The sequence below is a fragment of the Belonocnema kinseyi genome, chromosome 6 (assembly GCF_010883055.1).
Source record: "Belonocnema kinseyi isolate 2016_QV_RU_SX_M_011 chromosome 6, B_treatae_v1, whole genome shotgun sequence".
NCBI classification, from domain to species: Eukaryota; Metazoa; Arthropoda; class Insecta; order Hymenoptera; family Cynipidae; genus Belonocnema; species Belonocnema kinseyi.
Genome location: NC_046662.1, coordinates 20,604,142 through 20,630,015, shown reverse-complemented (window position 1 = coordinate 20,630,015; position 25,874 = coordinate 20,604,142). Strand labels below are relative to the sequence as shown.

Genomic DNA, 25,874 nt, shown 5'->3' with positions numbered 1-25,874 from the left:
CAAACAAAAAAGGATTTTTCAAAGAAAAAAAAAATCCGTTAAAATAATAAATTTCCACCCAAAATATAGATTTTAAATCAAGTAATTGTCTACCAAAAAACGAATTTTCAGCAAAACTAGTTCATTTTCTGAAAAATCTTTTTGGTGGAAAATCATTTCTTCGGTTGAAAATGTAACGATTCTTTTCCTTTGAAAATTCATTTTATGCGTTGAAAATTGATATAGTTTGTTTAAAATTAAATTTTTTATCTGAAAATTCACCTATTCAATTTTTGGTTAGCAATGTTTCTTTTTTTATTGAAATTTCTTTTTTTTTTAATTTAAGTAGTTTGTTGAGAATTAGAACTTTAACTAAAAATTTAACTATTCTATATTTTTCGTTGGCAATTTTTTCTTTCTGATTTGAAAATTCATTTGTTTTTGGTTGAAAATTCAATTTTTTTTGTTTAAAAATTTATCTATTCCATTTTTGGTTACAACTTTTTTTAGTTAAAAATTCATTTCTGTTGTTAAAAATTTAACTATTTTGTTAAAAACTGTTTTTTTCTTGGTTGAAAATACATTTTTTTATTTAAAAATGTAACTAATCGATTTGTGATTCAAAATGTTTTCTTTTTTATTTAAATATTAATTTTGTTTCGTTGGCAATTAAACTATTTTGTTGAAAAATTAATTTTTTATCTGAAAATTCAATTATTCCATTTTTTGTAGTAATTTTATTTTTTTCGTTGAAAATTGAACATTTTTGTTATAAATTTAATTTTTTTAAATGAAAAGTAAACTAATCTATTTTTGGCTAATTTGTTTTTTATTAATTTCTTTCGTTCGAAATTAAAATATTTTGTTGGAAAATTAATTTTCTATCTGAAAATCGAACTATTCCATGTTTTATTACAATTTGATCTTTTTTATTTGAAAATTAACTTCTTTAGTTCAAAATTGGACTGTTAAGTTAAAAATCAAAATTTTTTATCTGAAAACCAAACTAATCCATTTTTCGTTTAAACTCTTTTATTTTTATTGTAAAATTAATTTATTTCGTTGACAATTAAACTGTTTTTTTGAAAATTAAATTTTGCTATTTGAAAAGTTAATTTGTAATTTGTTCAAAAATTATATTTCTAGAAGAAAATTAATTTTCTTCCTTTTTATATAAAAAATGCTACTTTTATTTTATAATTTTTAGTTTTCGCGGGACTTTGACTAAAACAGTTAGCGCTACCTAACGGTCGATGAACTGTCCTGTCCTTACTTCTGATTGGAGAATGTTTAGGAACACGCGGGAATCCACCAATGAGCACACCAGGAATTCACCTCGTGCAAAGATGGCTTCGCTATACCGCAAAAATAAAATGCGTCCTTTAAATGCATGAATGGTGCGTCTGCTACTCGACAATACTTCACGCCATGACTGAAATTTTCCCAAGGAGAATCAGTAGCGCAAATGCGAGAGCACCAACGGCTGTTAAAAGCGAGATTACCTAATGCACGATCAATAAAAAGCAAACTCACTTCACGTCCGAAAATTGCCTGTCCTGCCGTTGTTTGTTGTCGTTTTTGACAACATTAAACACCTGGAAACGTTTTTCCGAGTATCTGCGAATCGACCTTTCGCACCAAATATCTTGTGGGTGAAAGCGACTGACGGGACGAATTGTCGAAATGGAGGTTAGTTTTCCTCTATTTTCGGCCCGATTTTGCCATAGCGCTCAAGTTTATTTATATCTTTCGAAAATGTTTTGTTTTAGTCTTTGACAGAAACCCGGAAAAGTAGGGTTTGTTTATTTGAGGGGATTTATGCAAGTTTCATTACTTTCTTATTTTCCGTTACGAGATATTTTTTGTAACATGATCGCTATTTCTAGGCCTTTTTTGCCTCTATTCCTTTCATTCATTATTTACTGGGTTATTTTTTGTATTTGGGTTGTATATTTTAGTTTACAATTTTTTTCGATTTTGCGGTTTACGAAGTTTATTGTCAATTAAACCATTTGCATATCAATTTTTGATGTCTGGAATGTATATAAACAGGGTTACTACAGGCCAGGGAAAGTCAGGAAAAAGCTGACAGGAAATTTTCAATAAACTGAAGTTGAAATTACTTTGATCATTTTTTGAAAACTCAACAGTTGTGTTAAATACCCATTCATTTTAGTTAAAAATTCAAGTTCGCCTGTTTTAGTAGAAATTACTTCTTTGGTTGAAAATTAATCAATTTTGGTTGAGGATTGAACAATTTCGTTGAAAATTCGTCTTTTGATTCAATTCAACTATTTTTGGTTGAAAATTCAAATACTTAGTTGAAAGAGGAACTGCTTTGTTAAAAAGTAATTTTTTTTATGAATCATCATTTTAGTTTAACTATCTTTTTTCTCAAAATTTAACTAGTTTTTAATACTTATTATTTGTTTAAAACCATTTTTTCAAATGAAAATTTAATTATGCCATGTTTTTGGTTAAAAATGTATCTATTGCAGTTGGAAATTCCTTTATTTTGTTTAATTTTGTTTTGGTAGAATACTAATCTTCTCGATGACAAATTAATCTTTTTGCTTGAAAATTCATTTATTTGGTTAAAATTAAAGTATTAGGTTGAAAGTTCCTTAAGTTGAAAATTCATGTATTTTGTTTAAAATTAATCTTTTTTGGTAAAAAGTTCATCTTTCTGGTTTAAACTTATTTTTTTTATTGAAAATGTCTCTTTTTTTTTTGTAGAAAATTAATATTTTTAATCTAATATTTATCTTTTTGGTTGAAAATTGAACTATTTTGTTGAAAATTTGTTTTTGAAAATTTAATTTTCTACTTGAATATTTAACTTTTCTCTTTTGGTTGCAAAAATATATTCTTTTTGTAGTTTAAAATTCATTTCTTTTGTCATTTTTTTACAAATTCAATCTTGAATGAAAATTTGTCTTTTTGTTTGAATATTATTTTTAAAAATTAAAAATTAAGTTTTTTATCTAAAATTTAAGTATTCCATTTTTGCGACAAATTTGTCTTTATTGATAAAAATGTAATCCTGGTGATTAAAAATTTATTTATGTTAAGCTTCAACTATTTCGCTGTAAATTTATTATTTTTTCTTAAAAATTAATTTGGTTGTTTAGGATTTAATTATTATATTTTAATTAAAAAATGATCTGTTTTAGGTAAATAATGTAACTATTTTAATGATAATTCATGTTTTTGGGTTGAAAATTCAACTCTGCTGTTAAACATTTATATTTTTGGGTTTTGATCGAAAATTAAAATAATTTTTGGGGGAAATATTAGCTACTAATGTTTTTCTTGAGTATTCACTTTTTTAATCGAAAATTTATCAGTTTGGCTGAAAGTTTCTTGTTTCTTGATTGAAAAGATATTCATTTTTTTACTGAAAATGTAGCTTTTCCATTTTGTCTTGAAAATTTGTCTATTTTTTGTTAAAAATCCATGTATTTTGTTAAAAGCTTGTCATTTTGAGGTTGACAATTCAATTATTTCGATAGAAAATATTTTTTTTAACTGAACTGTTTTGCAGGAAATTCGTCTTTTTGGTTTGAAGATTCAACCTTTTGAATAACATTTTTTTTCTTCATGGACTGAAAAATCTTTCTTGGTTGAAAATTCATGTTATTTGTTAAACATTAATCTATTTTTGTTAGGGATTTAAAATTCTTATTTATTGGATTAAAATTGGTTAATTTTTGTTTTTGATTGAAAATTAAAATATTTTTGATTGAAATATCGACTGTCAAACTTTTTGTTGAGAATTCATTTTTTTTATCAAATATTTACCACTTCAATTTCAAATTCAAATATTTTGTTGAAAATTCAACTGTTTCCTAGAATATTCACTTTGTTTAAAATTTTTATTTTTGTGTTGAAAAGTCAATTCAAATCTTTTTGAATGAAAATTCAATTTTTTTGTTTTGAAAATGTGTCCTTCTGATCTAAAAATTTATCTGTTTTAGTAGAATTTTCAATATTTTGGGACGAAAATGCAACTGTTTCGTTGAAAATTTAACAATTTCATAAAGTCTTCTTGTTTTTGAAATGCTCTTTCTTTATCAGAAAAAAATACATTTTTCTTAGATAAAAATGCAACTGTTTGGTTGAAAATTCAACAATTTTGTTGAAAAGTCATACTTTTTGGTTGAAGAGTCTGCTGTTTCGTTAAAAATTTAACTATTTTGTAGAAAATTTACTTTTTGTTTAAGTTCAATACTTTATTGTTGAAAAGAGAACTGAAATTTTTCGAGATGAAAATTCAACTATTTTTTTTAGAATTTGCTTTTTTTTAAATTAAAGATTCATCTGTTTTAAGAGAAATTTCTTTCTCGGATAAAACTGCAACTGTTTGGCTGAAAATTAAACTATTTCGTAGAAAATTGACTTTTTGTTTAAAGTTTGTATTTTGTCATTGAAAAATAAACTGAAATCTTTACTGGATAAAAGTTCAACTTAAAAAAAGGTAGTTTTTTTTATTAAAAATTCCTCAATTTTATTACAATTTTCGTCTTTCTTAGATAAAAATGCAACTATTTGACAGGGAATTCGAATATTTTGTACAAGATTATTCTTTTCGGTTAAAAATAATAGCCTTTTTTAATTGAAAATTCAATTTTTTTCATTTTTTTAAAATCATGTTATGACCTTGAAAAAATCAACTAGAATCTTTTTTGAATGAAAATTCAACTACTTTTTTTTTAAATTAGTTGTTTTCTCCATAAAAATTAACTGTTTTAAGAGAAATTTCATCTTTTTAAATAAAAATGCTAAAATAAATAATGCTAACTATAGATAAATGATAAATGCTAAAAATAATTGGTAGAGAATTCAACAATTTTATTAAAAGCTCATCCTTTTTGGTCAAAAATGATTCTTTTTCGATTAAAACTTCAATTGTTTCCTAGAAACTTTTATTATTGTTTAAAATTCACATTTTGATTATAAAAAATTAACTGAAATTTAAAAAAAAAATTATTATTTTTCTGAAAATGTTTTTTTTTAATTCACCTGTTTTAATAGAAATATATTTTTTAAATGAAAATGTAAGTCTTTGTTAAAAGTTATTTCTATTTGCTTGAGTATTAAACTATTTTGTCTGAAAGATTTGGTTGATTCACTTTGTTAAGAAATCATTTTTTGTTGAAAATTTATATTTTCATTTTAAAATTCATCTCTTTGGTTTAAAGTTTAAGTATTTTGTTGAAAATTAATTTTTTTAAATTGAAAATTCAACTACTTGGTTTAAAGTTAAACTAAATTGTTAAAGATTTGTTTTTTGATTGAAGGCTCGTGTCTGGCTGCAAATTTAACTATTTAGCGCCAAAGATTAATCTAAGATTGATCTTTTTTATTTGAAAATTCTTCTTTATTGGTAACAAAAAAATAATTTTCTTGGTTTGAAATTTCATTTTCGTTGAGTAAAAATGCATCCGTTTCGTGTAAAATTAATTTTTTGCTGAAGTCATGTTGTTTGCTTGAAAATTCAATTTTTGTAGAGAAAAATCATCTTTTGGCGTGAAGGTTAAAAAATTTAGATAATATTTTATTTATTTCTGGGGTGAAAAATTTTTATTCGTTTAAAATTCTTCTTTTTGGTTTTAAACTTATTTATTTAAATTAAATTCATTTTTTTCATTGAAATATAAACTATACCACTTTTTTGTTGAGAATTTATCTTTTTATGTTGAAAATTCAAGTATTTAATGAAAAAGCCATCTTTTATTGTATAAATAACATTTTTATCTTTAAAAGAATTACTCAATTTGAACATTTTTAATTTGTATCTGAAAAACTGTATTCTTCAGTTTATAAAGGAATCAATGTTAAAAATATTACAAGATTAAAATGCTGTTATTTGGGTATTAATGACCAAGGAAAATACAAAAGTAGTGAAGGAAAATCAGGAAATTTTGAAACAGAAGTTCTCGGACACCCTATTTAATTGCAGTCCCTAAATGATTATAACTTTGGCTAAATTGAAAAAAAAATTAGGTGGACGAATGTTCAGCTAACGGTGATTCCGGTGCAGAAGAAGATGAAGATGACGATATGTCACAAGGTTCTGGGACGAATACGAGTACAAGTAACAGCAGTGATAGTAGTTCCTCATCGGATAGTGGTGAAGATTCCGACGAAGAGCAAGGAACGAATTCTTCGGAAGCTAATTCTTCCCTTGAAGACGAGGAGGATAAAAATGACGATGGTTCCATACAGGAAGAACAAGAAGAAAATGAAGATCGTCTGGCAAGTTGATATTTTCTCTCAACAATTAAGTTTTAAAATATAGAAGCAAGTTCCAAAGAAAAATAGTATATATTTTATTTATTATCTCCAGCGTTGGGAAACGTGTGTGGCAGCAGGTGGTAAAGTAAAATTACCACAAGATTTATGCGAGCACCCTTCGATTTTTCGAGAGCTTTTTAATTATCCACGGTTGTGGCAAGAATCTCTTTCGGAAAATCAAAAAGAAACTTTGTATAGTTTGTTACCACAATTTCCCAAAGATTGCAACGCCGAGTTGGAGTTAGAGAAGACTGTACAAATGCTTTTCGAGGGAGAAAACGACAGGTATTGTTTTTCATATCTTGAACTATTTTTAACTCGATTTAAAATATTTTGGGAATTTGTCACTTTTTTTTTCATTTGAAAAACTAATTATTTTTCTTCAAAATTGCAATTTACAATAACTTGCAGTTGATTCGTGTGACTGGAAATGAGCTTCAATTTTTTTGAAACCGAGAGAAAACCGGGAAATGTCAGTGAATTTCTTTTCCAGTCGGGAATTTTTGAGATTCTTATGTTTGTGGTACATCACTCCCGTCACTTATAATTTTAAATTGCTGAATTTTCAAGACTTGACCGGGAACTTTATTGGTCAGAAAATAAACCCGGGAATTTAATTAAAAACACAAAATTTCTTCTGATCGCAGAAAAATACAGGTTTTCATAATTTTAATAATTTTCTTCAATTTAGAAAAGTGATTTTTACTATATATACAATCGCAGATTTCCCGGATTATCTCAGGTTACTCTGATTAAATCATAATTTATTATGGATCGTTTATTATTTTTCATTACAAGAAAAACCTTTTGCAATTTTTTTCTCTGAGATTTTTTTTTCGTTGACTTAAATTTGATAATCGAATTGATGATATTTTAAAAATACAGAAACAATCATTTTTTTAATTTTTCAAAAAATGGATTTATCACGTTTTTTTCGCATACTCCTTATTTACCCTGACTTGCAACAGGAACTTTTTAGAGAATAGTTATCATTTTTATTTTAGGACAGAGAGTTTTCGTAAAGAAATATAATTTCACTTGGAACCAAAAATTATTGACATGGAGCAGTCAGAATTTGTCACAATTTGAATATTTCCTCTTCCATATTTTATGTAAAGATAGTACTTCGAGTAGTTTTTAGAGTAGAAGTAGTATTTCAAAGAAAAAACTATTATTTCTGAATTAGAATAGAAATTTTTTACAGTGTTCGTTGCGATTTCATATAATTTTAGTTAAAAATTTAACTACTTGGTTAAAGGTTGAACTCTTCTGTTACAAATTAATTTTTTGGCTGAAGATTCATAATTTTAATTTCAAATCCATCTCTGTTTGAAAATGTAATTACTTTTTTAAAAAGAAATTCAGCTTTTTTGGTGAAAATTCAACTATTAGGTTGAAAGTTGGTATTTTGAATTAAAAAGTAATTTGAAAATGTACTTTGTGGAAAATTAGTATTTTTTGTAAAAAAATAATCTTTATGTTTGAAAATTCATATTTTTTGCATGCAATTCAACTATTCCAGTTGAAAATTCATCATGTTAGTGTCAAATTAATTCCTTTAATAAAAAATTCAGCTACTTATTTTTTATGGAAAATTCGTGTTTTTTGATAAAAATTTAATATTGTTGTTTAAAAATTCATCTTTTTGGTTTGAGAGTTCTTATATTTTCTTGGAAATTCGTCTTTTTTGGTATAAAATTAATTTTTTTATCAAAATTTCATATTTTTTATTTGATAATACAACTGTTTTATATAAAAAATTCGTCATTTGTCTTGAAAGTTCAATAATTTAGTAAAAAAGAATCAACTATTTGGCAGAAAATTATTTTTGTTATAACTTAAAATTATTTTGTAAATAAAAGTTGAACTATTCTATTTTTGGTTATAAATTTCCCTTACTTAATTTAAAAATGCAATAATATCCGGATATTGTGAATGGTGGTCTACCATTTCGCCACCTGGTGCCCAAAACTGGAACTAGAAAGAGTAGGTACAATTTTAAAGTTGTACATTAATTTTTGAATAAAAGTGTTTTTAAGATGGTTTTGTGAAGTATAAAACAATAATTAAATGCTAAAAACAAATCTTCGTTAAAAAACAAATAGTTTTAGATAGAATTTTCATATTATACAGCGAAAAAACACATTTTTGTCAAATAGGTTTAAAAAAAAAATTATTTTACTATTTCATGTAAGTTTCAATGAATTTAAATTCAAATAAACTTGAATTAATGCATGTGGCGACATATTTTATCCAGATTATGCGAGAAATACGAATAATAGACGATTTAGTGTGGCCGTTTTAATCCAAGAAAATATTTCCCGGTCATTTTCCGAATCACAAACATTTTTCACGGTCAATAAAATTTAAAAAGTCGAACTCTAAAGCTAACAATTTTTCCATTTGAATTAATAAAAACTGAGCTGCGAATGAAAGCACTCAAAATGGATCTCTTGAATTTCAAACTTTTAAAATAATTTACACAGATAAAATGGAAGCTGCGAAAACTTTTAAAATGAACAATTTTTAATTAAATGCAGTTAAACTGCAATATAAATTTGTCAACATTTATCAATTTTAGAGTTCAAAGATTCAGATTCAGTTTTAAATATATAATTTTCGTTAACATTTTCAATGCTCTAAAGTCTAAATTGAAGAATCAATCAATGAATTTGAAAAATTTCAAAATTAAATCATTTAAAGCAACCTTAGGCCAGAAACATAAAAATTGAACGATTACATTTTTTTATAAATTGAACACTTCTTAAATTAAAAGTTAAATTATTTATATTTTAAATGGTTAAAAAATCCTTAAAAACTTTCCAAATTTTATTTGAAAATATTGAAATATCTGCATGTTGTTTATATTATTTTTTCAATTTTTTAATTATTTTTGAAATTGTTTCAGAACTTCTAAACATCATTTAAAGTGGATCCCATTTTTTCTAAACTTCTTTTTAAATTCTGCCAAATGAAACAAATTTGCTTAAAATCTTTCACATTCATTTTTGATAATTTTGTTAATCTTTCTAAATATTTTTGAATAATCACTCAAAATTATTTTTTCAAAATAAAAGTCATTATTAATTTTCGTAAGAAATATTTTTTAATCTTCTGAAGCCATTCTAAATTCTTAAAAATCTTTTAAATTTTTTGTTTGAAATCTGTCAACATTTATATTTTGGCGGTACACGTAAACACTTTGTTTAAATTATTTCAAATCATTTCAAGTTTTAAATTGAATTTGAATTTTTTCACAACTTCAAAATAATTCTTCAACTTCCTTGAATTTTTTTAGAGAATAATATGTATTTAATTGTTATTTATACATAGAATTTGAAGACTTTTACTTACAAATTAAATTTTTTTAAATAGAACAATTAAACTGTAATGTTCGAAATTTAGTTTTTAATATTTAATTATAATTACCGATTTTAAATAAACAGTCAGATATTTCTAAATATTATGTAATTCTTATTTTTCCCAATTAAAAAATTTCAAATTGAATGGTTTACAAATGAAATATTTTATACTGAAATAATATTTGAAATTTAGTAAAAGCCTTAGAAGCTGGAAATTGTAAAATTGCGAACTGATTTTGAATCGTCTTGTAAAATTAATTATTATTCACTTTTTAAATCTTAAAGAACAGTTTAGTTTTAAAACTCATTATTAATTTATATTCACAGTTCATCAACTGAAAATGTATTTTAAAAAAGGATGGAAATCACACTTGGACATATATCCCTTTAAAAAAATGATTTTTCACCTTATGAGATGTAAATTCCATCTACACTCCTTTGTTTCTGATAAAGACTTATTTTTAGTATCCAATAAATACTTTAGACTCCACAACAACAATCGTTAAAACACTTTTATAAAAAAAATGAATGTACAACTTTAAAATCGTACCTATTCTTTCTAGTTCGGATTTTTGTCAACAGGTGATGTATCGCAGTTTAACCATTCCCAATACTATCGAATAAAATTCATTTAGAGACATTTTAACGCTTGCTCTAAAAATAAATTTTTTATTTTAATTGTTGATTTATTATCGAATTGTACAATTCACCACTCTGTCACGTAGACAATATAGGCATATTGGAAATTGGTTAAAAATTGCCCAAAATTGGTAACGTAGTTTATGGATGATCCCTAAGTGAAAAATTGGTCGGGGAAAGACAGGGAACTTAAAAATCGGGATCTTGCATTAGCTCTATCAGGGGCGTATTTTTCTTCAAACCGGCACTGAAACAAATAATTGAAAATTTTCAGATTCGGTGTATCGCCTTTGGACTCGTTTCACAAACACCTTTCCGCCGGTCACTACCGTCCCGACATCAAAAGAATGCGAAATTTAGTGCGCAAAGCTCAGCAGAGAAGAGCTTTATTCGAGGAACGGAAGCACGCCTACGAGTTGGCAAGTCAGCTTCTAAAATCGAGGGAGAGTTTACTATCGAATGCTTACAAGCAAGGTTTCAGTCAAAACTCTCATCGAACACTTTCCAAATTCCACTGGAGGAAGCCCAAACCAGCACTGGGTAAGTTTATGATCTTAACTGTAAGTTTACTTTAAATGGGGATAAAATAGTTCGAATAAATCTACAGTCGAGGAGAAAACGCAATTGCGTTACCTGGAAGAAATGAGCGCTTTGAGAGCTGAGCTTGGAACTAGTGCGAGACTAGCTGATGATTCGACGTCTGAAAACGAAGAAAACTATCCACAATTCCAACTAGGTAATTCCAAGCAGAAAAAAAAGAAACGTTCCATAATGACACCTCAAATTCCTTTGATAAGAGGAATGCAAATGTGCACCGAGGACGATGCGATTCGGCCTGTTTTCTCAACGCTTCAGCGTTCCGAATATGTTCCAAGTTTGTCCTTTTCTTTGCGGGAACAAACAGAAGAATCTTATCGGACGATGCTTATTGCTCACAAGAAGAGAAGAACACGGCGTGATGTAAGTTTAACATATTTTATTTCTTGTTTAACTTGTGTTAATCAAACTTAAGGTTTTTTACATTCCCCCCCCCCCTTTTTTTTGTTAAAGAATGTTTCTTTTTTCGTTGTTTTCAAACAATTTCCCCGTTTCCTCGTTTTTTTTCGCCTGATTAAAAAATCAACTAACTGGTTGAAAGATGTACCAAGTAGAAAATTCCTTTTTGAATTGAAGATTTATCTTTTTGGTTGAAAATCTAATTATTTTGTTGAAAATCGTTTTTTTTTCGTGTTGGAAATTCATATATTTTGGTTAAAAATGCAACTGTTTTGTTGAAAATTGGTATTTTTGGTTGAATTTAACTGTTTTTTATTCAAAATTAAAATCTTCTTTGGTTGAAATATCAACTATTATATTTTTGGGTAATTTAAATTTGTTTAATTAAACAGCATGGTTTTTATGTAATTTGTTGAAAATTCGCCTTTCTCGGTTGAATTAAAATGGTTTTGATTTAAAATTAAAATATTTTTGGCTGAAATGTCAACTATTATATTTTTCGTTGAGAATTTATTCTTTTTGGTTGAAAATCAAATGAATTTGTTTAAAAAAATTTTTCTCGTCTTAGAAATTTATCTCTTTTGGTTAAAAATGTAATTGTTTTGTTGAAAATTGGAATATTTGGTTGAATTCGACTGGTTTTAATTTAAAATTAAAAAAAAAAATTTGGTTGAAATATCACCTATTATATTTTTCGTTAAGGATTAATTTTTTTTAATTCAACAGCTTGATTGAAAATTTATTTATTTTGCTGAAAATTCGTCGTTCTTGGTTGAATTAATGTTTTTTTTTAATAAAAATATTTTTAGTTTAAATGTCAACTATTATATTTTTCGTTGAGAATCTATCCTTATTGGGTCGAAAATTCACGTTTTCTGGTTTAAAATTCAAGTGACTTTGAAATTTATTCTTTTTTTTTTTAATTCGACAATTTGCTCGAAAATTCATCTTTTTAGGTTGAAAATTAATCTTTTTTGTTGAAAATTCATCTCCTTTGGTTGAAAAATTCAACTATTTTATTGAAAGGTAATATATTTCGACTTGAAATATTAGAAATTCAGACATTTTCATATTGAATTCAATATTTTTCGAACATTAAATTTATTTTAAATAAATCGTACAATTTTTGTTGCTCATAATCCCCCCTTTTTAAAAATAATTCTTCTTTTCTCCGGTTTTTAAGTAACTTCCCCGCTTGCTCGTTTTTTTCGCTTGATTGAAAATTCAACTAACTGGTTGAAAAATAAGCTAAGTGGAAAATTACTTTTTTAATTGAAGATTTATCTTTTTGGTTGAAAATATAATTATTTTGTTAAAAATTGTTTTTTTTTCGTGTTGAAAATTCATCTCTTTTGGTTAAAAATGCAACTGGTTTGTTGAAAATTTGTATTTTTTGTTGAAGGCGACAGTTTTTTTATTTATTTTTTTTATTAAAAATTAAACCATTTTTTGGTTGAAATATCAACTATTATACTTTTCGTTGAGAATTCATTTTTTTCAATTCAACAGCTTGATTGAAAATAGATGTATTTCGTTGAAAAATCGTCTTTTTCGGTTAAATTAATGTTTGTTTTTTAAAAAATATTTTTGGTTGAAATGTCAACTATTATATTTTTCCTCGAGAATCTATCGTTTTTGGATCGAAAATTCATGTTTTCTGGTTTAAAATGCAAGTGACTTAGAAATTTATTCTTTTTTTTTAAGTTCGACCATTTAGTTGGAAATTTATCTTTGTAGGTTGAAAGTTAAACTTTTTTGTTGAAAATTCATCTCCTTCGGTAGAAAATCAGTTTTGGTTGAAAATTCAAATATTTTATTGAAAGATAACATATTTCGACTTGAAATATTAGAAATTCAGAGATTTTCATATTGAATTTAATATTTTAATCGAACTTAAGGTTGTTACAGAGTTCATACTTTCCCTCTATTTTCCGCCCTTTTCTAAAAGAATTGTTGTTTTCCTTGGCTTTTAAGTAACTTCCCTGTTTGCTCGTTTTTTTCGCTTAGTTAAAAACTGCAATCAAAGCACCCAATAAGAAAATCCAACTATTTTTAGTTGAAAGTTAATTTTTTTTAAATTCTGCTACTATATTTTTGGTTCAGAATTCATCTCTTTTGTTAGAAAATTCAACTGTTTTCTTGAACATTAGTATTTTTTGATTGAAAATTCGCTTTTTGGTAGAAAAGGCTTCTTTTTTGTTTGTAAATGAATTATTTTTGATTGAAAAGCCTACTATTATATTTTGGGTTTCGAAATCATCTCTTTGGATAAAAATTCTACTGTTTGGTTGAAAATTTAATTATTTGATTGAGAATTCAAAGATTTTGTTATAAGATCATTATTTCTCATCGGTAATTTAACTTTTTGTTAAACATTCGTCTTCTTGGATAGAATATTCGTCCTTTTGGACAAAAAATTCATCTTTAGGCAGAAAATTGATCTTTTATGGTTGAAACTAAATTATTTTGAATTAAAAAATCAACTATTATATTTTTGGTCCTTAATTTATTTCTTTTGTTTACAAATTTTACTATTTGTTTGAAAATTAAACTATTTTATTAATCAGTCATTTTTGTCGTTGAAAATTCAACTTTTTTAGATAGAAAATTTGTCCTTTTGGGTTCAAAATTCTTCTTTCTTGGTAGAAAAGTTATGTTTTTTGGTAGAAAATTAAATTTTCATTTGAAAATCCAACGTTTCTGGTTGAAAATTCAACTGTCTTCTAAAAAAAAATCGTTCTTTTGGATCAAAAATTCATCATTTTAGTCGAAAAGTACACATTTATATTTTTGTTTCAGAATTCATATCATTTAGTTAAATATTCAACTGCTTAGTAGAATATTGAACTATTTTGTTTAAAGTTACAATATTTGATTAAAAACTCATGTATGTTTTTTTTTTTTAGAAAATTGAACTATTTTGTTAAGCAGTCCTTTTTTTGTCATCGAAAATTAAACTGTTTTGGATAAAAAATTGGTCCTCGTGAGTTGAAAATTTATCTTCTTTGGTAGAAAAGTTACGTTTTTGGTTTAAAATAAACTTTTCACTTCAAAATCAAGCTGTTATGTTGAAAATTTCATTTTTTTTTAGAATAAAATATTTGTCCTGTTGGATTGAAAATTCATCTTTTTCGAATGAAAATTCTACTATTATATTTTTAGTTCAAAATACATATATTTTATTTAAATATTCAACTATTTGGTTGAATATTTAATTATTTTTTTGAATGTTCAACTAATTTGTCACTCATCTTTTTTTGGTAGAAAATTTAATTATTTTATGTAGGAAATTCGTACTTTTTGATTGAAAATTCATCTTATTTTTTAGAAAATTTATGTTGTTGGTTTAAAAGGAAACTTTTATTCTTGAAAAAATTTTTTTTATCTTTTTTGTTAGAAAGCTCTACGATTTGGTAGAAAATGTATATTTTTAATTGGAAAATTAAACTTTTTGGTTAAAAATTTACCTTATTGTTAAAAAGTCATCTTGTTTGGTCGAAAATTCAACTCTTTTGTTGAAAATTCGTCTTGGATACAAAATTCATCCTTTTGAATTAAAACTTTATCTTTTTGGTTGAAAAGCCTGCTACTATATTTTTAGTTTAGAATTCATCTCTTTTAGTTAAAAAAGAAAATGTTTGGTTGAATATTAAATTATTTTTATGAAAATTTTTCTCTTTCGATTGAAATATTTTGGAGTTGTAATACCAACTATTCTATTTTTCCTTGATAATTATTTACCTTTTTTGATGAAAATTCAACTAACTGATTGAAATCTTAACTAAGTGGAAAATTAATTTTTTTTTTGTTGAAGATTTATCTCTGGTTCAAAATTTACTTATTTTGTTGAAAATTCATCTCTTCTGGTTAAAAATGCAACTGTTTGATTGAAAATTAAACTGTTTTAGTTGAAGATTCAACTATTTTGTTGAAAATTGGTATTTTTTGGGTGAATTCAACTCAAAATTAAAATCTTCGGTTGAAATATCAACTATTATATTTTTCTTTGGTGATTTAATTTGGTTAATTTCAACAGACTGGTTGAAAATGTATGCATTTTGTTGAAAATTCGTCTTTTTCGTTTAGATTAAAATGGTTTTGATTTAAAATAAAAATATTTTTGAATCAAAAATTCATCTTTTCTGGTTTTTAAAGACAACTGACTTAACATTTTTTTTTTAATTCGACCATTCGGTTTAAAATTCACCTATATCATTGAAAGGTAATTTCGACTTGAAATATTAGGAATTCAGAGTTTCGTATTAGGCTTAATATTTTGCCACCATTACTTTTATTTTAAATATGTAATTTATTCCCCTATTTTCATGAAAAATTACCGGATATCCCCTGTTTGAGGCCATTTTGCACTGTGATAAATCATTTTTTGTTTCCTTAATGTCAGAATCATCCTGAACTGAATACTCAAGGCATTGCCTTTACCGATTTAATGCAAAGAGCTCAGGTCGGTCAGAAACACAAAATCACAGCCACTGGCCCTGTTCGAGTTCCACCCTCGAAGAAAAGAATCAAGTTGGAACAAAATCCTCTCTCTCAGCCTCCGGTACCAAAGATTAGTTCTAATGCCATTAAGCATGAGAGTGACAACAGCGATTATTCTCACACGACGGACGAGATTAAACACTCAAGTCTTCTGGAAAATGAAGGCAAGAGTCCGAATTTTTCGAATGTGAAGGCAGAACCTCTCGATCTTTACGAGCATCGTTCGCAGCCTAAACAAAAAATGTATGCCCTCATTACTTTTATAATTATTTCTTGTCCAAGCTGGATTGCTAGAGAATGATTTTTTTATCTCGTCTTTTCTTTTTTAGGACTCCGGTGACTCCCAAAAACAGTAAACACCACACAATGATGATTTCGATGTCGGAGGTCAAAAGAGAGATTGAAGACATGGACTACGAATCTGATATTACAGTGGATCACCACTCGGTGAAAGAAGAAATTCGAGTGGAACATGAAGAAGAGGATGAGATTGATAAAAAGGAATTAGACTTGGACAGCATTGATATGATGCAGTTGCCTATTCAACTTGACGACGGTATCGACATTCTCAGTGAAGTCAAGTATGTACATTTCAAAAAAATATATTATTTCATCTCCAATGCCGGTTTACCCATTAGGCAAAATTAGGAATTGTCAGGGAATTTTTTTTTAAAGTCAGGGAATTTTTTCGAGAGCGTGCAGAATTCTTTTTAAATTGCAATATTAAATTGAATAATAATGATTTATCATTGGTAAAAATAGCTTTATATTACTGTGTTTAACTATTTATTCGAAAATTCTTTTTTTGTTTGGTTTCAAATCAATTTTCTAACTAAAATGCAACTATTCTTTTTTTGTTTGGAAATTGATCGGTTTTAGTTGAAAATTCAAGTACCTAGTTAATTCATGTATTTTGTTGAAAATTCGTTCTTTTTGGTTGAATGCCATTGTTTTTATTAATAATTATAAACTTTTTTGTTTGAAACATAAACTACTACATTTTTCGTTCTGAATTCATATTTTTTTATTCAGATTTAATTAATGGATGGGGAGTTATTCTTTTGTTAAATTTTGATTTGTTTTTGTCGAAGATTCATCATTTTAATTTAAAATTCATCTTATTGGTTGAAAAATGAGCTTTTGTGTTGAAAATTCATTTTTTCTTTTGGCTGAAAATTAATTTCTTTACTCAAAATTTAACTATTCCATTTCCAACTTGAACCAATTTTTTTTTTTTTGAAAAATTTTTTGTTTCTGTTAAAAAAAATTTTTTTCACGAAAATTTAACGATTCAATATTTGGTTGATAAATTATATTTTTTAATTGACAATTTTGACTTTTTTGGTAGAAATTAATCTTCTGGGTTGAAAATTAATCTTTTTGTTATAAATTGAAAGATTCTTTTTAAAGACTCTTCATTTTAGTTAAAATGTATGTTTTTGGTTTCAAATTTAACTATTCCAGTTGAAGATTAATAATTTTTGTGGAAAATTTATCACTTTGTTGGAAAATTTAACAATTTTTTTTTTTAAATTACTCTTATTTTTGTTGCAAATTAGTTCCTTTTTTACCGGAAAATGCAGCTTATTCCAATTGAAAATCAAATCTTTTTAGTTGAAAATTCATCTCTTTGGTTTAACGTAAATTTTTAACTGAAAATTTAACTATTCAATTGTTCGCTGACAATTGATCTTTTCTTATCATTCGAAAATTCATGTATTTTCTTGAATCCTTTGGTAAAAATTAATCTTCTTGGTAGAAAATGTATCTTTTCGGTTGAAAATTCAAGTATCCTGAAAATATTTTGGAAAGGGCGAATGTGAATTTTCTTCAACTAATGTTTGTGAAGAAGGCGGTATCGCCCCCCCCCCCCCCTTCCTTGATTTAAAAGAACTTTTCAAATTCAATAAAGTAGGGCGATAAATTCTACTTTATTTATATTTTTCATATTATACTGTTTGGTTGAAAATGAACTTTTTTGTTTAAAAGTCATATTTTCGAGTTGGAAATTCAACTTTTAGTCGAAAATGAATTTTTATTTGTTGAAAATTCAACTTTTGGTCGAAAATGAATTTTTATTTGTTGAAAATTTATATTAAGGTGTTGAAAATTTGACTCATAAAAAATTGGCTTTTCTAAATTGAAAATTGTCTTTCAGTTAAAATTTAACTACTCCATTTTCGGTTATAAAATGTTGTTTTCAACTATTTGGTTGAAACTTAGTCTTCTTTAGTGAATAATTAATCTTCTTTGTTGTAAAATTCAACTAATTGGTAAAAAATTTATGAATTTTGTTGAAAATTCATCTTTTTTTTATAGAAAATCATTTTTTGTTTGATTAAAATCCAACTTTTCGGTTGAAAATTAATCTGTTTTGATTAAGGATTCAACAAATTTGTTGAAAATTTGGCTTTTTACGTTAAAAATTCAACTCCTTGGTTGATTGTTGAACTACTTTCTGGAATAATAATTTTTGAATTAAACCAAAAAATATGAATTGTCAACAAAAATTGTAATGCATAAATGGTCTGTAAGCCATAAAAGATTTCAATTTGAAATCGAAAACCGTTGAATTTTTCCAAAAAAGATGAATTAAAAAAAAAGCAGTTGCATCCTCAAACAGGAAAGATGGATTTTTAACTAGTTTTGACAAAAAAGTTAATTTTAAACAAAATAGATTAGTTTTTTTTACTAAAAAGACGAATTTTTAAACGAAATATTTACATTTTCAACTAAAGAAATGAGCTTTAAAGTTATATTATAGATCTTTAAAGAAAAAATTGAATTTTTAATAAAGTAGTTAAACTTTTAACAGAATACATAGTTGAATTGTTAACCAAAAAAGATTCACTCTTAACTAAAAATGTAATAATTGATAGTTCAATCTAAAAAAAATTTGAATTTTTAATAAGAATCCGTTTATTTCATCTAAAGAGGCGAATTTGCAATGAAATAATTGGATTATGAACAAGAACAGATTGATTTTCAACAATTTAGTACATGAATTTTTACCATAATTCTTACATTTACAACTAAAGAACTTTTAACCAATTAATTGAACTTTCAACCAAAAAGATACATTCCGTACAAAATTTTTAAATACTATATTGAAACTAAAAAAGATTTTAATTTTAAATAAAAAGGAGTAAAATTCATCTAAAATAAGACAAATTTTCAACAAAAGAGTTGAAACATGCAACCAAAAGGTATGAATTTTGAAACATCACTTATACCACTCAAATTATTCCTAAAATTTAGAAAGATCTGTTTTCGAAATTTTTAGAAATGTTTAAAAATTTTTACAAATTATTTCTTCTTTGAATTTTCCCCCAGGAATTTTAAGATTTTTTTGTATTTTCTGGGTACCTTACAAAATTCTAAAAAAGTTTCGAATTTTTTTTTTCTTTTTTTTTTTAAATCTTTATAAATCTAGGTTTTGTGTTAAATTTTGTTTAAATCTTCTTAGTTCTAAAACTTTGAAATATCTTTTAAACTGATTTTATTTTTTCCTAAAATTGTTTTAAAATTATGCAAAATAACCAATTTTTTTAATCTTCATGATTATTTTTGAAGAATTTCGGGAAGCATTAAAAATTTGTACAAATCTTTTGAAATATTCTCTTAAAACTAAATTTTAATACTAATACTCATTTTTTTTTATATTTTGAAAAATCATTTGAAATGTAATTTTTTAAAATAAAAAATCAATTAAAATTTTTTCAGGAATCTTAAGCACATTTTTAATTCTCGAAATCTTTCAAAATGTTTCAAAAGCTTCTTTTTCGAAAATTGTTCAATATCTACATTTTGTTAAAAATGTTTTGAAATATTTTCAAGATTGAAATTATTTTCAAATCTTTTCAAAACTTCTAAAATTTTTAAATATCTCGCAAAATTAAAAGGCCTCTTAAAAATTTCCAATTTCTTTTTTCACATATTTTGATATTGCATTTGGGCTTTACACAGAAAATTGGTATTTTAAAATAAAAATTAATTATAGTTCGAACAAGACTTTCAATTTTCGAAGAAAATTTACAACTTTTTAAATCGTTTTAGTTCACCGTATTGTTTAAGAAATACGGTACCTTTTATATATTGCACAAAAATATTATATAGATATTAATTCTGAATTTAAGATATATACATTTACAAAAATATTGTCTTTGCTATTCTTTTCGGTTTAAAGTTCATCTTTTTGGGTAGTTTCATATTTTTTTGTTAAAAATGCAATTCTTTTATCAAAAATTAATTTGGTTTTGTTTGAAAATTCAACTATTTGGCTAAAAGTTGAAGTAATGTGTTAATTTTTTTTTTTTGAAGATTTATCATTTCAGTTCACAATTCATCTCTCTTATTGAAAATTTAACTTTTTTGCTTAAAGTCAATTTTTAAACTGAAAATTCAAATATTTCAGTTGAAGATTCATTTTGGATGAAAATTCATATTTTTTAGTTGAAAATCAAATTTTTCAATTTCAAAATCAAGCTATTTTTTTCTGTTTTAATATTTTTTAAAAAAATGATAAAAATTAATTTTTTGAATTGAAGATTTATAGGAGACATAGATTTTCATCAATTATAAAAAATACTGTTCTTGCTTCTCATTTTTAATATTTTAGGCAATAAATATAAAAAAAATTGTTATTAATATATATTAATTTTATATTTTAATTTAAAAATTGCGAAAGACAAAAAAAATTATTCGCGCGCGTAGCGAGCGTATTTGATATTTTACTTAGAAAATAAACCAGTAATATCGAGTAAAAAATTTGAATTAATTAACAACTTTGATAACATAATTTGAGGAGATTTAATTAGAAATAGATGAAAAGGTTTTAAGAATAGTGTGGAGGGGGGGGGGGGGGGGGGGGGGGGGGGGGGTCTAAATTGTAATGCCTTGGAGCACTTTTTTCCTTAAACTGGCACTGCTCACCCCGCATTTAAAGTCTTAAAAATCTTTTAGTTCACACAATTAATTTTTTCCAAGGTGTGAAAATGAAGAGATAATGATAACAGATGGGGCAGTTTCCGTATCCGGAGGCGAAGATCTATCACTAACTGAGGGCGGTGACTTAGAATTAATGCAGGAAACGCACACTTGCTTCTTCTCCCTTTTGAGAGACGCCTTCATTTCCAAGGGCGAGTATCGAATGAACACTGCAGAGATGAAAGAAGCAGTCATGCTGTGGCAGGGAAATCCCATCTCGCCGTTAAACGACTGGTAAGATAATAATAATAATAATAATAATATAAAATCTCGGGGCTTTCGCTTTATCAAGGTGGCCACTGACCCGGAAACTCTAATTAGTCTGGAATTTTCAGCACCGGAAAAAATCCGGGAAGTTTTTTGAAAACTGGGAATTTTTCAGATTTGGTTTTACTTTTGCAATAAATATCGTCTCGTTCTTCGAAAAAAATGTGTTTGAAATTTGCTCAATGTTATAAAACAACTCCGTTAAAATATCGAAGATCATTTTATATTTTATATTTTAGAGTTAATGTTTCATTCTAGGATGAATGTTTCTTTTGTACTATACATATATTTAAAAAATTAAATCTTGATTTGATAAATCGTTTGAATACTAAGGATCCTTTTATATTTGAGCACGAAGACTTTATTTTTAAATATTTCACATCGTAATTACGTAAGCAACTTGAAATATCCCGGCATGGAGTCTTGGAATAGGTAAGGCTTGGAATTGGTGCGCCTTGGAATAAGCAAGAGTTGACTGTAATTAATTACTATAATTGGCATGATAAAAATTTAAGGTATTTAAATGGGATTAAAGTCAAATTTAAAACCCTATTTAACGTCCAATAATCAAGTTAATGTGAAAGAAGGAGAGGAAATTTGTTCACATTTTTTGGTGTTTGTCCAAATTTAATCTTTAGATTCTTGATTTTATTTTCAGGAATTCTTTACATTGGCATGATAAAGTTATAATTTAGATATAAACAAGAAAATTTATCTCTTTTTTTGTTGTTGTTTGTAAATTATTTTTCATTGATAAGTCTACTATTATATTCTTGGATCAGAATTCACCTCTTTCGGTTGAAAATGCAACTGCTTTGTTGAATATTCCTCTGTTTTGATAGAAAATTGATCCGTTTGATTTGAAAATTTATTCTGTGGTAAAAAAGTAGTTTTTTTTGGTTGAAAGTTTATTCTTTTTGATTCAAAAGTCTACTATTACGTTTTTGGTTCACAATTCATTTTTTTAAATCGAAAATTTAACTGTTTTGTTGAACATTTCTTTTTTTTTTGATAGAAAATTGATCCTTTTGATTTGAAAAGTCAACTTTTGATAGAAAAGGATAGAAAAATGATAATTTTGAATTGAAAATTCATCTTTCGGTAGAAAAATAATCTCTTTTTGTTTAAAAGCGAATTTTTCATTGAAAAGTCTACTATTACGTTTTTGGTTCACAATTCACTTTATTTCGGTCGAAAATGCAACCGTTTTCTTGAGCATTTTTCTTTTTGTATAGAAAATTCATCCTTTTGATTTCAAAATTCATCTTTTTGTAGAAAAGTCGTCTTTTTTGTTGTTAAAAGTAAATTCTTCTTCATTGAAAAGTCTATTTTATTTCTGGTTCAAAATTCATCTCTTTTAGTCGAAAATACTATTTTTTTGTTTGTTAAAGATACCTTTTTTCGGATAGAAAATTGATCCTTTCAAATTGAAAATTCGTCTTTTGGTAGAAAAGTCGTCTTCCTTTTGGTTGAAAGTGGATTCATCTTCATTGAAAAGTCTGCTATTATGTTTTTGGTTCATAGGTCACTTTCTTTCGGTCGAAAATACAAATGTTTTGTTGAAAAGTTTTCTTTTTAGATAAAAATTTGAATTGAAAATTCATCTTTTGGTACAAAAGTCGTTGCTTTCTGATTAAAAGTGAATTTTTTCATTGAAAAGTCTATTGTTACAGTTTTGGTTCACAATTGAGTTTCTTTCGGTCGAAAATGCAACTGTTTTGTTAAACATCTTCCTTTTGTATAGAAAATATTCTTTTTGAATTAGAAACTCATCTTCCGATAGAAAATTCGTCTCTTTTTTGTTGAAAGTGAATTCTTTTTTCATCGAAAAGTCTACTATTATATTTTTTGTTTAGAATTCATCTCTTTTTGGTTCAAAATTGTACTATTTTGTTGCGAATGTTATTATTTTTTTTAATATTCGACTATTTTCTTCAAAAGTCATCTTTTTTGGTTGAAAGTTAATTCTTTTTATTTGAAAAGTCCACTATTACACTTTTAGTTCAGAATTCATCTCCTTTGGGTCAAAATTCTACTATTTGATGTAAAATTTCATTATTTTGGTAAAGTCATATTTTTTCGTTAAAAATTCAACTGTTTTGTTAAAAATTAGTCTTTTTGGATAGAAAAATGATCCCTTTGAATTGAAAATCTATCTTTTGGTATAAAAGTATTCTTTTTTGGTTGAAAATTCATTTTTTGTGATGGATGGCTCATTCTTTTTTATTGAAGCGTCTACTATTATATTGCTACCTCTGGAAGATCAGTAACAGCACTTTTTATTAGGAAAACCTCATCTGTTTTATCTTTAGAACAGAAATTTGTGGACAAAGAGAACAGGATTTAAAAAACGCGTACTATCAGTGGTTAAATAAATTACATCTCTGATGCTTTGCAATATTTACTAATTAATCATCAAGATAGTGAAACAGATCATTTAACCAAATTCAGGAACGTTCAACAGGCTTTAATTTAATTTATAAATTTATTTATTATTGTGGGTCCTGAAACAAATACCTCAACTGGACTATTTAATAGAGAATGAAGATAGATCAAGGAAAAGGAAGAATTTGATTAGAGGAGAAAACAAAATTTTTTGATATTTAGAGATTGATGGGGACTCACTAAAAATTAATTATCCAAATGGTTACCCTCGAATCAGGATGCTTCACTCAAGTTAAATTTGGTCCAAGATAACTTCAGTAAACTAGATCGAATCTACGGCTGGTCCGGAGAAATAAATCTATTGATTTTCTACCGAATGTGTCTTAGGCTCGCCTGAGGGGACAATCATCCAAAGGAAAACATTGCGTAGTTCTAAAAGTATTATATATTTTGGATTCAGAAATTTATCTTCTTTAAAATCAAAATTCTACCATTTGATTTAATATTTTAATATTTTGTTAGTAATATTTTTTATTCGAAAATATGACCCTTTGAATTAAAAATGCATCTTTTTTATGATTGAAAGTTTATTGTTTTTATTTAAAAAGCCTAATATTGTATTTTTGGTTAAGAACTCATCTGCTAAGGGTCAAAATTCTACTATATGGTTGAAAATTTTATTATTTTGTTAAGAAAGGAACTTTTTTGCTTGAAAGTTAATTCTAATATTTGGTTGGAAATTTAATTATTTTGCTGAAAATCAAATTATTTTGTTAAATTTTGTGGTAGAAAAGTATTTTTTTTTGTAGAAAAGTCAAGTCTTTCATGGTTGAAAATAAACTTTTATGGTTCAAAATTAATCCTTTTTGGTGCCAAGGTTTTTTTTATTTGAAAAATGTTGCTATTTGGTTGAAATTCAACTAATTTTTTTTTAGTTTATTTTTTATATTCAAAGAATCTACTATTATATTTTTGGTAAAAATTTAATTATTTCGCTGAAAAAGCAATTATTAGGTTTAAAAGGCACCTTTTTTTTTTAACTTCAACTGGTTTTTTCTTGTTTTTTTTTTATAGAAAATTCTTCCTTTTGGATTGAGAAATCATGTTTTAGTTGAAAAATAATCTTTTTTTGTTGAAAAGTCAACTGTATAGTAAAAGATTCGTCTTTTTGACTCGAAAATTTAATTATTTAATTTCAACTGCAGCTGTTCGGTTGAAAATTAATTTTTCGATTGAAAATTCAAATATTTGGTTTAAAATGTATCTTTCTTGGATAGAAAAACTTTCTTGTTGGATTGAAAATTCATGTTTTGGTGGAAAGTTTTTTTTACCATTGAAAGTTTATTGTTTTCAAATGAAAAGTCTACTAATGTATTATTGGCCCAGAATTCATGTTTTTTGTTTAAAAATCTACTACTTAGTTGGAATTTTCATTAGTTTGTTGAAAATTAAACTGTTTTATTAAACAGTGATTTTGTTTCGTTGAAAGTTAATTGTTTTGTTGAACATTCATCTTTTTAGTTGAAAATGTTCTTTTTGGTTGAAAATTAATTTTTTCGGGTTTAAACTTTAAATGTTTTCTAGAACATTCGACTCTTTGGGTGGAAAACTCGACTATTATTTTTCTTTGTATTAAATTTTCTTCTTTCTGAGCTGGAAATTCATCTTCATTCGTTGAAAGTTCCACTTTTTTTTTTTTTTTTTTTTGAAAATGCAATATATTTTGACTTGAAGTTTCAAGAATTGTCAGGTAACATTAATATTATTTAAAAAAATTATTTCCCTATTTTTTGAGATAAGCATCCCATTTCCCCCGGTTTAAGAGCATTTTAAATGGTGAAGTTTAAAATCACTTTTACAACATTTCACATGAATTATCTTGGTGTTCTAAGATTTTTAACTATTTTCTACATTAAAATAATAAAACAACAAGTGTTGCATAATTTTTATTATAAACGCTTGAAAGTTGACCGGGAAAAATTTAGTTTTTAATCAGGAAAATCGGGAAATATTCCAAAATTTGTTTTTGAATTTTGAGTGGCCACTCTGTTAAAAGACACTTTTTTTCTAAAAGCGTTCCCTACTCAATTTATTTTCCAGGTACTCTTTGGCACCTTCGTGGCCCTCACTAGTGCCACTAGCATTGGGATTTCTCGCAGGCGAGTTAACTTATCCCCAGGATTTGGACCAACAAAATGATGGAGAACAAGAACTTGTTCCTTATCTGGAAAATAAAGGTCGCGGTGTCTACGCTTGGATAGGAGCTGGAAGAGATTCCGATTCACGGCTTGCGACACTTTGCACTCGATTTCTCCTACACAGGTATTTTTTTGTTATTCGCTAAGTTTATCAGTTATATGGACATGCCCCGAAAAGTTGATTACTCTTGAAATCTGATGTACCTTTGTGATATATTTGCAATATTCTTTCATTTTTATTAATTTAAAATGTTTTTTTTTTTTT

General features: G+C 26.0%; 1 protein-coding gene across 2 annotated transcripts in view; it reads left to right on the top strand.

Annotated features, from left to right (window-relative positions):
- Positions 1 to 1,347: 1,347 nt before the first annotated feature.
- The window catches only part of LOC117174264 (nuclear factor related to kappa-B-binding protein), a 44,028-nt gene continuing 19,501 nt past the window's right edge, over positions 1,348 to 25,874 (top strand). For both annotated transcript variants that reach the window (XM_033363180.1, XM_033363179.1), the window contains exons 1-9: positions 1,348 to 1,668; positions 5,986 to 6,237; positions 6,329 to 6,561; positions 10,552 to 10,817; positions 10,885 to 11,237; positions 15,676 to 16,016; positions 16,103 to 16,354; positions 20,760 to 20,993; positions 25,512 to 25,733. In XM_033363180.1, the coding sequence (XP_033219071.1) occupies positions 1,663 to 1,668; positions 5,986 to 6,237; positions 6,329 to 6,561; positions 10,552 to 10,817; positions 10,885 to 11,237; positions 15,676 to 16,016; positions 16,103 to 16,354; positions 20,760 to 20,993; positions 25,512 to 25,733 (2,159 nt within the window). In that variant the 5' untranslated portion in view covers positions 1,348 to 1,662. The remainder of the gene's footprint in view (positions 1,669 to 5,985; positions 6,238 to 6,328; positions 6,562 to 10,551; positions 10,818 to 10,884; positions 11,238 to 15,675; positions 16,017 to 16,102; positions 16,355 to 20,759; positions 20,994 to 25,511; positions 25,734 to 25,874) is intronic.